This window comes from Mus caroli, chromosome 6, assembly GCF_900094665.2.
Source record: "Mus caroli chromosome 6, CAROLI_EIJ_v1.1, whole genome shotgun sequence".
NCBI lineage: Eukaryota > Metazoa > Chordata > Mammalia > Rodentia > Muridae > Mus > Mus caroli.
The window spans coordinates 137,798,232-137,815,398 of record NC_034575.1 but is presented as its reverse complement, the minus strand read 5'-3'; the positions used below and the strand labels follow the sequence as shown (position 1 = coordinate 137,815,398).

Sequence of the window (17,167 nt, the reverse complement as noted above, 5' to 3'; positions counted from 1 at the left end):
CCTTTCTTCTTTCCTTTCTTCCTTCCTTTCATTTCTTCCCGTCTTTCTTCCTTTCTATTGCAACAGCTATAGATTCTCTCTCTCTCTCTCTCTCTCTCTCTCTCTCTCTCTCTCTCTGTTACTTATGTGACCAACTCAGATAATGTTCCTTAAGCACCATCTACCTAATCCATTTATTTAAAGAAACTTATTTTATGTGTATGTGTGTCTGAGTGTATGTGTATACATCACATGTGTGTATTGCTTAAGGAGGACAAAAGAGGGTGTCATATGGAGTTTCAGACCATTATGAGCTGCCATATGGGTGCAAGGACACAAATCTGGGTCCTCTACAAGAGCAGCCAGTGCTCCTGACTACTGAGCCATCTCAGCAGCCCATCTCTTAACTTTTGATACAGAATCTCTACAAAGCTTCTTGATAGTGAGGTTGGATGGCTTGTATGCAAGGAAAGAGGGCAGGTTTCACATTGTTGGCTGTGAATCTCTAGCTATGAATGGACACTTTAACGAGTAATAAGACATCAAAATACCTCTACCAATTTAGAGTCTCCTTTATAGGCATGCACATATATATATATATATGTATATATATTAATGATTTATATACATTTTACACATATAGTATCACTTATAAAACTTCCTGAAATATTTAAAGACAATTTTAAATATTACTAACACTAAGTATTAAAGATATCTGGGGAGAAGAGACATTCCTTTAATTGTCATAAAATTTACTCTAGGTCTAAAGGTTACAAAGATGCGTGAAGCAGGAGGTGCCAGGACTCCCAGGTCACAGCAGCAGAGAAGGCAGAGTGGGATGTGGGTTTGAAGAGTCATCAGGACCATATGCAGCATTTTAGGTGAATAAATAAGACACTGCAGTGCCTAAAAAGGATTGATGGTGAATCTTGGTCTCCAACTTGATGGGATTCAGAATCACCATGGAAACAAATATCTAACATGCCTGTGAAGGAGTTTAGGTTTCTTGAGGTGAGAAGATCCCCCTAATGTGAGCAACGCCATGGGCATCTCTCTGGAGTTTCTGCTGCCATACCTGCCCCACCATGATGGACTGGCACCCTCAAACTGTGAGCCAAAACAAATTCTGTCTTCAGTTGATCTTTCTAGATATTTTGTTACAGCCATGAGAAAAAGTAACTGAGACAAAAGGCAATTTCAATTATCATAAAGTATGCAATTCTAGTTATGTAACATTAAAATTTAAGGGATATTAATGCCACATTTAAAATTGTAGGTTGACACTTGGCAATGAGGACCCTTCAAACCATGTAAATGGAATAATAATCAATTTGTCTGAGTGACAGTCCGGTAGAAATATAAAAGATTTAATAAAACGATTTCACAGAGATGGTCCTGATGGTATATATATATATGTATCTGTATATATACATATATACAGATACATATATATACAGATACATATATATATTGCATATACATATATGTATATATATATGCATGTATATACAATTCCAGCAATTGGGAGGCAGAGGCAGATAGATCTCTGTGAGTTCAAATCTAGCGTGATCTACATAGTCAATCCCAGGTCAGTTGAGGTTACATAAAGAAACCCCATCTCAAAACAAACAAACAAAAAATATTCCACATGAGTTGGATAACAGCTGTGTAATGGCTTAAGAGACAGGGACCTCAAACAGAATTAGACCAGGAGAAGGAAGACTGGATTTAGGCGTCTGATGGTGTTCTAGTAGAAACGGTAGAGCTTGGTTGTTGGACATGTGACTGAGAAAGAGAGTGTCATTAAAGGTGTTATTTTGAATTTGCACAAAATTAAGCCAGCCAACATTCTAGCAAGGATGAGGAAGGGCTTCAGGTGGCCTCACCCCTAGCTGAGAGGATATTCACACAGAGGGGAGTCATTTCCCTTTGGGGTTGTAATCACTGTAGTGGATAGACATATACCTGGAACATGCAAACCACACTAACTGGACCACTGAGCTATAAAATGTACATGTGTGATGCTGCCAATGCATACACACTAATCCGGCATCTTTTGAGATGGCAAAGAAGCAAGCCTGTCTTCCAAGTGGCTGGGAGAAGTTTAAATGTTATGCTCCAGCAATGTGGAAGAGGGGTCAAAGGTCAAAACCTTGAGTTACACCAGGTGTGGTGTGCACACCTATAATCCCGACACTTGAAGAAGAGGCAGGAAGAGCAGAGGCACGAGGCCATCCTTGGCTACAAACACGAGTTCCAGATCATCCTGGGTTATACGAGTAGCTGGACCTTAGGGGAATCAATACAGATGTAAGCTTACACTGAGATGGGACAGAAAACGTGTGAATGTATCCAGAGTCTCTGTCACCATGCTTCATTGTCCAGCAAAGCAAAGCAGAACTCCTCAGCCCAAGGATGTCAAGGAAATAAAACATTCAGGGTTTAGGTATAGCCTGAGAGCTTCACCTTGGGCGTTCTCCTCTGCAGCTCATTCCTAATTCCTCAAGAAACACAGGGTTTCTCAGGGATTCTTAGGGAGTGCAGACAAAAGAAGGAAGTCAGAGTCACTACTCGTATAGTTTTAAGGCATTTGCATTTTTTGTTGTTGGCTTTTTTGTTTTGTTTTTGTTTTTTCTAAATCAGAGGTTGTTTGAATTTCTGCATGCAGACCCTTTGCCTAGGGAGGGATGCTTTTTGAAGGGGAAGCAGGCCAGGGTGGACCATAGAGCTTCAGCAAATAGCATTTTAAGAGGAAGGATAGCAATGCATTAAAACAAAAAGGAGGTTATAGGAAAAGGGAACAAATTAAGAAAAGGTGGAATTTAGGCACACAGAGGTTTCAAAGGATCAGGGTGTCTGGTTGTCAGTTTGCACCTGCAGCAGGGAGAGAGCCTGAGGGCTCGTTGCATTTAGCAATTAGGAGCCTGCTGATATCACTTGAGTGAAGCCCTACCAGGAAAGGTGAGAATCTACACTGCACAGCATCCAAGGGTGAAGGGAAGCAGAAATGAGAGCAGCTTGTGTGATTTGATTAATGAGCTGGGGCTGGTGATGTGGGGAAGAAAGCTTGCTCAGAAAAGCTGAGATAGGAGTCAACAGACTTTGCTCTGCACCACACCAGGGCGAGGCTGAGCCAGGAGGATCCTGCTTGTGTGAACCCTGGGATGCTCAGGAAGACCCTGTCCTAACAAACACACAGCTGAAATAACATGGGAAGATGCTTTTGTTTCTTGTTGGCCTCTGCTAGATGACACAGCAAGAATAAACAGACGGAAAAACTCGAGTCAGGAGGTGAAGGAGGTAGGAGACAACAAAGGCAGGTTGCTTTAGAGAGAAACCAGAAGACTGGAAAGATTGGATCTTGAAACCTTGTAGGAGAGCTATTTGCAGAATGCAGTAGCTCTGATTAATGTTTTTTTTTTTCTAATAGCTTTTAGGTTTGTGATAAAATGGTTAGGTGATAAAAACTTGCATGTGCTAGAACAAGGTTAAAGAAAATAAGATGAACACGGTAGGTAGAGAATACAATAGAGTCAGGGAAAGTGTTAGTATGCAAAGCAACCCTCCCATGCCTGCTGGAGGTTGGCCTGTCAGAGCTTTGATAGTCTGTATTTTCCAGTTCCCATAGCATCTAGAACAGTGTTCAGCATGCTGGTACTATTTTGGGCAACATCATGCCTTTATGGAACAATGCTTCCAATTACTGAAAATTCTCCATATTTGGTTGTGAAGCTGAAAAAAGGGGAAAAAAAAAAGAAGAATAGAAAAAAAAACTGGTAAGAAAAATATAAACTACCTGGACAGGCGATAACGCATACTTACAATTTCATTGTAAGTTGGGTTAGTGCATTTTGGAACACACTTTGTTTTCTTCCTCCGAACTTCACTGGGATGTGGTAGAAGATAAATTTCAACATGTGCACTGGGCACAGAGCCATCTGGGAGATGCTGCAACGGAAAGTGGTGATACATATTAATGGTGTCACTATCAAAGAAAACAAATATCTGGGTACGAAGTGGCCAGACCAGAGGCAGGATCTGGAGTTATGAAAGCGTCTTTAGCTCATCAGAAAAATATAAAGAAGGATAAAAAAGAAAAGGAAAGAAAGGGAAAAGAAAAAAAGAAGAACTAGAAGAAATACTTGGCTGCTCAAAAATAATTCCAACTGCAGTGTCAAAGAGATATCCCATCTGAAATTGTTCTGTGAGAGAACAGAGTTCAAAAGTCCATCAATTACAGTTTTATGTTTTAGAGTGAAATCTTAATTTGCATTTTTGACAGATACCATCAAGAGATGAATGTTAGTCACAAATAAGGACAGGAATTAAGTATATTGGGAGTATGCACAGTACTTAAGAATCTTTGAAACATCAAATTTAACATATATTAATATATACAGTGAGTTGGAGCCCTTAATGATCTGAATGCTTCTGTGATGACATCACAGTCAGACTTATAACTGGCATACAGTTTAAATGGCTCCAATAGATGTAGGATGTGAGTTACCATCAAATCCATTAGATGCATTTTTAGACACTGTCTTCGATGGAATGGGCATCTGCTGAAGGGGCTGCCTGGACAGCAATGCTGAAGGGAGCCTTCCTGCCCGACCCACCTCCATCTCCAGCTTCCAGCCTTTAACACCTCGGATGGCAATTAGTGCACTGAGACTATTTTTAAGTCTATTGATCCTGTTTGGAATGGTGTGGCCAGCAGCTGCAGACTGCTTGGGAAGGCCTCCCTTTCCTTCTGCCTTTCCTTCAAGTCTATTGTGGGTATTTTTATTTATTAATTTACCATTTGGATAGTCAGTCCACCATTTCCAAAATCAAAGTGACTGGAAATAAATAGATGCTATCACTGTGATTTTGGTGAAATGGACCTTTAGTGAAGAACACATGAGAAATATTATTGTGATTTAACTTGAAAGATGATGGCTTAAAAACCAAATATGAGGAATTGTGGGCTTATTATTATTTACTGCAATGTATTAAACATTTCAATAAATACTATTTAATGCTGTAAAATATAAAGCTGTTTACACATTCTTGGTGGCCTGAGAAGTTATATAAATTGGCCCAAATGTTCAAAGTCCTCAACTCCTGCTACCCTGGCTTTTGTGCCCATCCAGACCTCACCTTCTGCAGCTAGAAAGTTCCTGATGAATTTTTATTGGTGTTGTGGATTGCCCCTAAGGCCTGTATGCACAAGATGTGCTCAGCCACTGAGTCTCATCTCTACCCCCAAATTTCATATAACTGTTTAGCAAAGGAGGTGAAGAACAAGTCCTGGTCTACAGATAAAGCTGTCCTCAACAGGTAGGCACCATCTGGATGTTTACAATTCCAGCCTTGTAGGCTGGCTCTGGGATGGCTCTGAAGACCAGTGCTGAAGGGAACATCTCCCAGTGGGCAGAACTTCAAGCAGGAGCACCTGCATGTTTACTTGGCTTGGAAGAAGAAATGGCCAGATGTGTCTATGCACCAGCTCGTGAGTTGAAGCCAATGGCTTGGATGCATAGTCAGGGACGTGGAAAGAACATGATTGCAGAATTGCTGATAGGGAAATCTGGGAAAGAGGTATGTGGAAAGGATTCTTCAAGGAGGGGGGGGGGAATGCCATGAATGTATCTGTGGTCTGTGCAAATTCTCATCACAGAATGTGTCATCAACAGAGTAGGATATAATTAACCAAAATACATAGGAATGGCCCAATCCATTTATACAGATTACCCTTGCTATTCCCCATGGACCAGTGAAGAAACCAAACATGGTGGATGTGGTGAGAAGTTTTTTTCTTTTCCTTTCTTTCTTTTTTTGGCTTGGATTTATTTATTTATTTATTTATTTATTTATTTATTTATTTATTTGAGACAGGGTTTATCTGTGTAGCCCAGTGTGTCTTGGGATTTGCTTTGTAGATTAGGCTGACCTTGAACTCACATTGACTGACCTACCTCTGACTCCCAAGTGCTGGGATCAAAGGCATGTACCACCTCACCTGGCTATACATGAGGTGAGCAGTTTTAAGGGCTCAGCAACACAGATTCCAATCACTAAACAGTCTGAGTGTTGTTTAGCAGCTTCCTCACAACAACCACATTCTGTCAAGGAAGGAGGCAGCCAGGCTCCTAAGACCCAGGATATAAACTTCACATGTATGGGAAAGCTGGAACACACAAGATTTTTGAGGGTCCCTTCCCAGAGTTGTAAATGCAGTAAACAACTGGGGAAGGAGACTCCAATCAGCTTACTGGACAAGAGTCTAGGACCTGTAGAGCCGGCTACCTGCAGGTGACAGAGAGAGCTCTAGCATGGGTCTTTACCCACGTGGTGGAGATTTTCAGCTATACAGCTTCATTTGAGCCATCCTACTCTTGCAAGGAACTCCAGTAAAAACTCACCAGTGCACCAAATTGGATGTTTGTGCAATCGTTACTTTGGGATGCCTGGGTTCTAAGTCTGGGATGAGTAGACTTGTATGTTGTGTCTGCCTAGGAAAAACCTCAGACAATACCAGGCTATGCCCAGGGGGTGTGAGCAATCTGCCCAGAAGAAAGTAGGCTATTGAATCCTAAAGATGGCACCAAATTGGTAGCAAGTTGTTTGCCTTGGCTCTTCTCCATTATGGAGGGGCAATGTTCTCTTCATAATGGGATGATGATAGGCTGATACGGATGTGTGTTCAGTACCATCGTTCCTATGCAACAGTACTCCTGATGAAGGGACTTCCTCCAATAGAATAGAAGTGCAACAACAGAATCCCCTTCTTTTTATCATGCTCCCGAGCAGCTGGAGGTGTGTATTATTCATAGAACTGTTGGAGAACTGTTGGATGGCCTTTTGAAGACTCAGTTACAGCTTCAGCTCAGTCAAAATGTCTTGTAGAGTTGAGTAAGTATCTCCAGCAGGCTATGTACCTACTATGTAGCATCCCATAAATATATAGAACTGTGTGTCTTCCCCACCATGTTCATGGTTCCCAAGGTTAAGTGGGGGAAAAGGAGTGGGACCACTCACCATGATACCAGTAGCTTTAAAATATTTTTTATTTCTTGTCCCCAGACCTTATGTTCTGTTGGACTAAGGATCTTTTTCCAGGGAAGAAATGCTTCCACTATAAGACATAGGTATTACTCCACTGGCCTGGAAGTTAAAACTTTCCTGGATCATGCTATTAATTATAAGTATTTAAGTTCCAATATATCAAAGAGATTATTCATCATTGAAATATTTTTCTTTTTTGATGCACACACACACACACATACACACACACTCGTGTACACACTCGAGCATGAGTATGTGTGTGTGTGTTGGAGAGGGGGTGAGCGGGCCTAGGTGCAATCAGGTGGAAGAGGCAAGGGTAGGACACTGGATGTCTTTCTTTGTTGTTTTCCACTGTACTTTTTGGGACTGAATCTGAAATGATCCTGTAATTCATCATCTTGGTTAGGCCAGCTGGCTAGCAAGCTGGGAACACAGGCGTGTGCCACCATGCCTGCTTAGTAGACCAAACATAGCTTCTCAAGCTTACATGTAAAGCAAGCACTACATTGGCTGAGCTGTTTGCCCTGCCTTTTTAATGGCTTTTAAATATTTTTACTTCTTTCCTTCCTTCATTTTGTATATCAGTAGCATATTTAACAGCCCCAAACTGGTCTGGTTACAGCACCTCCCGTCTCAAAACGTCTGGGCTCCCCTTTGCTTGAAGAAGAAACCCAAGTGACAGAACAGCAGAGCTTTTTGTGCGGGAGCCTCCTCCCTTAAGCGCCACCCTCAAGCTTTGAGTTTCTATTTCCGAGTTAGTGCCCTTGAGAAGGTCCTTGACTGTCCGTGAGTTTTCAGAATGCTGCAAGAACACAGGCTCCGGTTTGAGCCAGGAGTGCGTTGTAAATGTGTACAGTAGGCTTCCCTTGGCTGGTACCGGCTTTAAGTGCAGACGTTGATTGCTTGGATCTTGTCGAGTTTTTCTTCCTCTGTAGCTGTGTTATCAACATCAATTCTTCCCCTTCGGACGTCCTGGTGTCACCTCCTCTTCCTTCAGGAGCTGGAATAATTTATTAAGGCGCCACCAGCTGTCCTGCCATCAAGCAGTTATCAATGTGCTCTTTGCCCTTATGTTCATGCAGATTAATTTTGACTTTAAAAATCATTATACAACCTCTACTGGCCTAACTCTTCAACTTAGGGTTTTTTGTTTGTTTTTGTTTTTTTCTTTTTACTCTGATTGTCTTTTGACCTTCACTAAGACTTGACAGAGACCTGGAGAAGGTCAGACCTTCCCCCTAGCAATGGGGAGATTGTTTTTACGCACAGTGTGTTGAGATAAAGTGGCATGATTCCTTTCTTTTAGAATCTTGGCTGATATTTTTAGAAAGGGCTCAGGAGGTAAATATGAAGCCATCTCCACTTAGGTTTTGTGGCTCCTTCTAGCTCTGATTCTATGTATTCTCAGCTTGCATTTGAAATTCATCATAAAATTATGGAAAACAACAACAACAACAGAAACCTTTCCCTATGTATATCATCATCTTGAGGGTGGGCGCTCAGAAGATCTTCACTGGAAGGCCTTCCCATTCTACCCAGCTCTCCATTCCTTTGTGCTTCTTTCTATTGTCTATTCACAAAATCCTAGTGTGTCCTCTCATAAGGCTCAGGCATGAAAGGCTTGGTCACCAGCTGACTGTATGACTTTGGAAGCTTCTCGAAAGTTCTGTGGTTGCGACCTAGCTGGAGGAAGTGGATCACTTCCGGGTATGCCTGTGAGTGTTGCATCTTTCTCTCTCCCTCTGATGATGAATTTTGATTCTCCGTGCTTTCCTGACCAGGAAACTCTGTCTCCTCACAGCCCAGACACAGAGGAGCCAGCTGACCATGAACTGAACTACGATCCAACCCCGAGCCTTCATATACAAGGTGTTGTGCCAAGCATTTATCACCTCGATAGAAAAGCTAATCAATACACTTAACCAAACTTCATCAGTAGATTCTTCCGTTCTCAAAGGAAATGCTGGAAGCTTTTACTTAAAATTTGGCTTCTATTTACCTTTATCTCTAAATAGCCATGTTTCTCCACCCCCAGTATTCCACCTAACATTGCCAAGAAGTCAGTAGCATCAAAGACAACCATGGGTCTTCCGAAAGATGCACCGTTGGGAGCTCCTAGTAGAGTGTGAACTTCTTCACAAGGAGGACTTGCACACAAATAGATGGTGTAGCCTAATACACACATAGGCTGTACAGTATACCTTATGGCTTTGGGCCTATAAACCTGAACACCAAAGCTACAAGTGATTTCAAAGCCAGCAATTTAGTCAGACCCCTTTTCAAAAAAGTGACTCATAGAAACATGCATCAGCTGAGGCCTGTGTCCTATCCCACTGCAGGGTCTTCAGGGGGAGAGCATGCACAAAGCTATAATTTCCATGCTACAAACACCTTCGCAGATCTCCCAAGAACCTGCTCTAAGGTCTCCAGAGTCATTGTCTTTTTAGAGGTGTGTCCATCACGGTTTGTTTGGTTTGCTCATCAAGCCTGTAGACAAGTGGGGACATTCTCACCATTAATGGTGGATGTGCGTGGGCCCAGGTCACTGTGAGTAGTCCTAACCCTAGGCAGGTGGTCCTGGGCCACATAAAAAAGCAAGCTGAGCGTACTGTTGGTCAGTAAGCCATATTTCTTCATGTGCTCTCTTTCTCTTTTCTTTTTTTCTTTTCTCTTTCTCTTTCTTTCTTTCTTTCTTTCTCTCTCTCTCTCTCTCTCTCTCTCTCTCTCTCTCTCTCTCTTAATCTCTCTCTCNTCTCTCTCTCTCTCTCTCTCTCTCTCTCTCTCTCTCTCTCTTAATCTCTCTCTCTTTTTTTTCTGAGACTGTTTTTTGCTGTGAAACCCTTGCTTCCCTCCCAGATGGGCTATCAATTGCAAACTGGGATAATTCCCTCCTTCCAAGTTGATTTTGGCCACGGTGTTTATCGTAGCATTAGAGGCAAAGCCATGGCCATATAAATGGCTCACTGTGAGTGAACGGTATGCTGTGGGACTTTCTCATACCCTCTTACTCTACAAATCCTCCCATTTTGTTTCTCTTAATGTGGTGTAGAAGGATGAATCAGAAAGAAATAAGCTTGCTCCTCTATTCTTGTGATGTTGATTGTCATGCTTACATTTGAAATAGACCGATGTTTCATAAAGATCCCACGTTGAAGACAGAGGCAGGACTCACAATAAAACTAACTATTCTCCATAAATAAAATCAACGTCTCAAACATGTCTGTGGCTCGTTTGTCAAATACGTGGTCTTGCTAACAAAACTTCAAAGTTTTAAAATCACAGCTTCTGAGTCAGGTGTGGTGGTACATACCTGTAATTCCTGCACTGGGGAGTTAGAAGCAAGGGCATGTTGAAATCGAGATTAGATTGGGCTTTAGGAGACTCTGCCTTGTAATAGCAATTAAATAAAAAAAATAATAAAAAACCTAATGCTTCACTATAATACTTGAAAAATATTGTATATTCCCCATATTTAATAGAAGTAGGCACAGAAAGGATTTTAGTGACAGCTGATGAATCATTTAAAAACTACTCTTAGGAGGCTGGGAAGATTAGGTAAACTGCTGTTGGCAAGTATACGGACCTGAGTTTAAATGCCTAGACCCTGTCTAATAAGCTGGGCACGCTGACGCTTGTGCCCTCAGCACCAAGAGATGGAGCCTGGGAGATGGGGGGATGGCTGGCGGGGTGGCTAGGTGATGAGCTCAGGGTTCAATAAGAAACTATTTCAAATACAAAGCTTGGAGGAGAAACATTTGATGTTGACCTCTGACCTCCACACCATCACACACATGCGTGCATCCCCGTCTAACTCCTCACATGTGCACATCCCTGTATACCCTCCCCAAATAATTTTTAAGTGTCTCATTTGTCTAATAGAATAGAATGAAGATTTTTTCAGATGTCCTTGGAATTTGCTAGTGAGATGATTGCTTCCTTAACTCAGGAATGAAACACAGGATGGAGCAGCCTGGTTGAATTTAATGAGTTACTTTGTAACTCTTTGTTCATGATCTTGACTTCTAGCTGATCTCATTTTACTTGCATGAATAATTGAATACACTAATTTTTTTGCCGTTACTTCTTGCTCTGGATGGCATGTAGCATTTCAAATGGCTTCTCATGTCACTGTATCTGTTGTTCTTAAGCACAGGAAGTGAAAGTGTCTAGAAAAAGTTACTTATAAAAAGGGAGAGAATGGAAAGGCATTCTGGCAAAAAAGAAGATAAAATAATAAGGGAACGTCTCCGCCATTCAAGTTGTTTATAAAATGAATAATAGCACCGGACATTGCAGAGCATGCAATAGTATACCATAATATTTACCATTAGAGAAGCACTTACTTTAATTTTTTCACATGTATGTAGTATGTATGTATGTGACCCTGCATGTCATAGCACACACGTGGAAGTCAGAGGACAATCTGAAGTAATCAGTCTTCTCCTTCTCCCACATGGGTCCTAGGGATCAAACTCAGGTGTGTGGTCTTAGCAACAAGTGCCGTTAGCCACTAAGCCATCCTTCTGGCCCTGGACCATTTTCTTAAAATAATGCACAAGTTAGTATTGCTTACTTTGCTGGAGGTTTTTCTATAGGACCAATGTCTAACCATAGCCTTATATGAGTCTTTGTGAAGAAAATAAAATAATTCAGAGTGCTTCTAGATGGAGTTTAATGGGAAGACTGATGAAGATGCAAATGGCTTAAAGTCACCAGACACCTTGGAGCCTTCCTTATAGTAATCCGAAGCTTAATTGTGTTTAATCCATTACTATCTTTCCAATGAATAATTTATGAGAATTTTCCATCATTTTTAACGTAAATGCCTCTAATTATTGGTTAATACAAGCTTCGGTGAAAATCAACTGACCATAATTAAAATACGATAGGATTTTCAAAATCTGAGATGGATGCCAGAAACAAGAGACTCCGATAAAATCCTCTTCTCGCCTGTCTGTGTGCCTGGCCAGTGTGATGTGTGTGCCCAAATCAGTCATCAGGCTGGCTGAAGGGAAACAAATGACAGCAGCGGGGTAAGGTGGAGGTGCCTGGAACTCTTTTTTCTTTCTTTCCTTCTTAACTTAAATACTACAATCATTTTTCTAACCTGTGTGTGTTGGTCAATAGGAATGCAATGAATTCAGAACTCCATGACCTAAATCACGATGGTCTCTTGCTTCATTTCACACTAATTTAAACCTTTCACAGACTCTGACTGGTTGGTGCTTTTCAAGACTTATTTTTAAAAGTAGTTGAAAAAATATAATTATCATGTATCTAATATTTGAGTAGTCCAAAAAAAATGAGTCAAGGCATCAACATCTTTAAAAAAATGTATTAATTTATTACCATTTTAAAATTGTGTATTTCTGTGTATGTTTGTGTGTGTGTTGTGTCTGCTCTGTGTGTGTATGTGTGTTGTGTCTGGTCTGTGTGGGTTGTTTCTACTCTGTGTGGTGTGTGTGTGTGTGTGTGTTTGTGTGTATGTTGTGTCTGGTCTGTGTGTGTGTGTGTTGTGTCTGCTCTGTGTGGTGTGTGTGTGCGTGCGCGCGAGCCTTCCTGTGCCCGAGTGTGCTACTGTTTGTGGACATGTGCCTGTGGTGGCCCAGAGGACCCCTGCAGCTGCAGTTCCAGTCAGCTGTGAGCCATCCAATGTGGCTTCTGGGAAACAAACCCTGATCTTCAAGAGCAGTAGTTGCTGTGCTGTGCTCCTAATTGTGTGTGTCCATTTATGAGTGCTCATGCACCCCCCACTACCCCTGCACACCACAGGGTTGGGAGGGGGAGAAAGAGAGGAAGGGAGGGAGGGAGGGAAGAAGAGAAAGAGAGTGCTGTGCTTGCAGTTTGGATACAATCAACTACAGATCACAAATATTTTTCAAACTGTGTCCATGTTTAAAATATATGTTTTTATTCATGATATTACATAAATGATGTAACATAACCACTATTTCTATAATATTTATACCATAGTAGGTATTGTAAGCAATCTAGAGATTGTATATGTATATACTATTCCTGTGTGGATTATCTGCAAAATTATACCATTTAATATAAGGGAACTAGTATCTTCAGAGGGGTTCCTGCAACCAATCACTGGAGCCAACTGCATTTTAAAACTATTTTTATCTATAACCCAACGTCTTTAACAGCTCACAGAAGTTGGGCTCTGGTAGATTAAACACCCTTTTTGACTTAGTACATATAAGTCCAATTGCTTCTGCAAAATCCAGAATTCTAATCAGAGTCCTTGACTCCTGTCACTGAAGCACCGTGTGAAATTTGTCAAGGTCTTACTGCTCCTCGCTATTAATAAGTGAGAAGCGAGGCTTTAAACTTTATTTGCGGTTTAGAATCTATTCAAGAGCAAAGGCTGATGAGCTGTTTATGGGTTAGCTGGTAATTAAACTCTTGTCTCACATTTGTTGAACTACTGTGGGTGAATCCAAATTTTGGGGCTCTTGCCTATTGCTATGTCTGAAGGACAGTGTAAAAGCCAGATATGAGCATATAATGTAAAACTGAGAAGCTATTCAAATCAATAAAGAATTGGAAGATCAAATGTGTGCTGCTCTGCACTTGGTATAGGAAGAAACTGGACTGTAAAGGGCAAATGAATCCTTTAAGAGGCCAGGAGAGTTGTCTGCCTGTAAACCTCAGAAGCTCACAAATCCTGTCCTATGTGTTTATTTCTTTTCATAATTCAAATAAACACACCAGGATGTCATGTGCCTGTGTCAATAGCCCAACTGTGGTACAAACACATTGGAATGGATAAGCAGCACTGAGTTAGGAGATGGGAAACCATAAACTGTATCTACTAAAGTTAAAGACAATAGGCTGGGTGCTGAGGAGCTTGCTCAGTGGGCAGCGCTGACAGCCCAAGCATGAGGGCCTGAGTTCACATCCTCACCATCTACATAAAAATCAGGGTGTGGTGGTTTACATGGGCAAGCCCAGGACTTGGGAGGGTAGAGACAAATGAATCAGGGTGGCTCACGGGCCAGGCATTTTTGCTGAAGTAGTAGACCCCAAGTTCAGTGAGACTCTATTCCAGGAAAGGTCCCCAAACACCAACCTTTGTCCTCCACAGGGGCCCACGCCAGGTGTACCCACATGACTGTTAGCCCAGGATACAGTGAGATCCTGCCCACAACACAATGAAACAAAACAAGATACAAAGTATCAGTCTGGAGCAAACTGAGTTATCTGTCTCACTCTCTGGCCAAGGATGACAGAGCAGAGAGTACGATCAGGGGCACTGATAAATGAGAGCAATCTGGAGGACGTAATCCAACTGTTCATGAAGCTCTGTATGTGCTAGTGATTATGTTTGGAAGTCTAACACCCATGTCTTAATAATTCACAGAATTAATATACACAGAATCACCAAGACTGTCTAAGGCTTGAGAAATGTAATAATTAACCGGCATGACCCTACTGACATTCACCAAACTCCTCCCAGGCAGGGGCAGCATACATTCTTTTCTGTCACGCTTGGAGCATCTACCCAGATGCATCATGTTCTCAGACTAACACAGTGCTCAGTCGATCTAAAGAGGGTCACATCATGTGGAACATGTCCTCAAGCCACCTTCTGATGTCCTCATTTCCCCTTCCCGAGTGCTGGGATTGTAAGAGCACACAGCATCCTGTATTGTTTTTGTTTGTTTGTTCAGTTACTGTTTGGTTTTTGTTGTGCTGTGGCATGAGGCTGAACATTGGCACAAGCTAAGTAAAGTCTCCCAACGGCCCAGGCCCCAGTTTGCTGTTTATAACAGCGCTAGTTTATGACGTCCTTAGAAACAAGCACCATCTCTGCAAGCAAATTTCACTTCATGAGCTGGGTTTTTGATTCCCAACCAATTTCTTTGCCTCTCCATTTCCTTCAGTTTCCTCTGATTTTTATGTTGTCTTAGTACCACAATGGAATTAATGTAGATATTAAGGACAGCCTGGTTTCTGGCCATTTCCCAAATAGTTGGTAACAAAATAGGATGTACCCAAACGATTCAAAAGATGGAATCAGAAAAGGAACTATAATAATTTTAAACTGAAGGACAAGGAAAATCAACACATCAATACTTGGGGCTGCAGCTAAAGGAAAATTACAGCCCAGCTCCCTGTGTTAGGAAAGACACACCATTTCAAACTGTTTCCCTCATTGTCAACTCAGAAGACCTGGAATGGAAGACACAGACATGTAAGCTCAGTTTGTTTGTAGAATTTGTCTGCTTGCCCTGCCCCCCCCACCCCATTTTTCGTCACACTTGTTTTTCCACTGTCTCTGAAGACATTACTTTTGCTCATAAAAGCCTACACTGAGGAATCCCCTTTGGACACTTGCAAGCTCCTGTGATACCTTCTCACTTCCATGATTTCCAGTTGACTTCACCCTACATCGATTCCTCTTTCACTGGGTGTCCCCTTTCTCTTGCTATGGAAGCTTCCCCAGTCCCTTCATGGTTGATTTCAGCATTTAGCAGTATGATTCTCTTTGACTTTTTCCTTTTGATTACTCATTGAGGTCTTTGAATTTAGGATTGTATGTTTTTTGCTAATGTTTGGAAATTTTGTGTGATTATATTTTTTTTATATCTTTTTTTCTCATACAAGATGTGGATTGCAGCCTCCTTACCCCAGTCTCAGTGCCCCCATATCTCCTCTTTTCCAGATCTACTACTCCTTCTTTTCCTATCAGAAAATAGAAATCCAGTGATTTCAGCTCAACACAGCATAGCAAGATTCAAAACTAGGCATAAAGTTTCATATGAAGGCTGGACAAGGCAATCCATTTAAGAGGAAAAGGGCCCCATGAGCAGGCAAAAGAACCAGAGACACGATTATGTTTTCAAATACAGTTTCACTCAAATTTCTCTTTTCTTCCTGGAAATTCAAAGATGCCTTTGTGTAGATTCTTACTTTGCCCATAGACTTTTGAGCTTCGTTTCAGTTTTACAGTTTCTCTGTATCACTTAATTCCAATAACTTCTATTGGTTAAACTTCAAGCTAAATGTGCATTAGTAGGATGAGCAAGCACTACTCATAAAATCTAGATTAAACATCAAGAGCTCAGAGGTTTTAAGTCTTTAAATTTACATCCTTAATTGTGAGATCTTGGGCAAAAAAAATTAAACTTGCTGAACTTTAACTTATATTTTTGTGTCTATAGGCACAAGACTTTCTTTAGGTGAAGTGTATCTATGAAGGTCTGAGACTTCTTGGCACATTGCACTGGTTCAAAGCTTTTTGTTGTAGTCAGGCAAAGTAAGCACAGGCACAGAGAGCAGAAGAGAATCCTTTTAGAATTCCACATGGAAATCCCACTCTCCTACACGTCAATCATGCATCAGGAGGAGCGAGGCCCTGACTGCTCATTTGCAGAATTCCAGTTTGCTGCCTGCTAGGGGATGCTTGGTTCTAGGTGCCTGGGGATGTTTGTAAGTGGACAGAATTCTGATGGACAGAGACAGGAAGCAGGGCTCTCGACTGCTTAGGTAAGAACAGTCTCTCCTGAGGGGAGCACCATACAGAAGGTCTGAGGAAGACTGCAGCCCTGAATAGCCTGAGGAAGTGTGATGAAGAGAGCTGAGGCAGGAGGTCAACATGAGGACTTGTCAGTCTTGGATTCAAGTTTTAACTCAGAGTTTATGTGAGTTCCCACACAACATGTTTATACTTGTAGTGAAGAGATTTTAAGTGCTGGATAAAAGGGGATGGTCTTCAAACACTCTCAAAAGCTAATTATTAAATCCATGTTTGGACACCCAAAACATAGTGATAAATAAAATGCCTTCGAGAACACTTTAAAGAATTTTAAGTTGGAACTAGCTTTTGTCTTGAAGTCTTCACTTCTGTAGAAATCTTGTAACATTTTCCTATTCTTTCTTCTCTCTAGCTTTTGTTACTTAGGTTAGAATGTAGAGTTTGTGTCCTGTGGCCTACAGTTCCCTAGGAAAGCTATGTATGTGAGCCGACGCAAAATCATAAAATTACCTAAAACATTATAGGAAAAATTTTGTTGATATTTTTTGTAACTTGATCCTGCAGTTCTTGAATGTGAAATATTTAGATTATAATGTCATGTGACAGTGCCAAAAGGTTGACATGTCTGAGAGAGTGAAACAAAGAATATCTTAA

At 41.3% G+C, this 17,167-nt stretch overlaps 1 protein-coding gene across 6 annotated transcripts in view; it reads right to left on the bottom strand.

The window, feature by feature from the left end:
* Positions 1-17,167, bottom strand: part of Pik3c2g (phosphatidylinositol-4-phosphate 3-kinase catalytic subunit type 2 gamma) — a 332,394-nt gene that overhangs the window by 9,053 nt on the left and 306,174 nt on the right. For all 6 annotated transcript variants that reach the window (XM_029478871.1, XM_021164809.2, XM_029478870.1 and 3 more), the window contains one exon: positions 3,802-3,927. In XM_029478871.1, the coding sequence (XP_029334731.1) occupies positions 3,802-3,927 (126 nt within the window). The remainder of the gene's footprint in view (positions 1-3,801; positions 3,928-17,167) is intronic.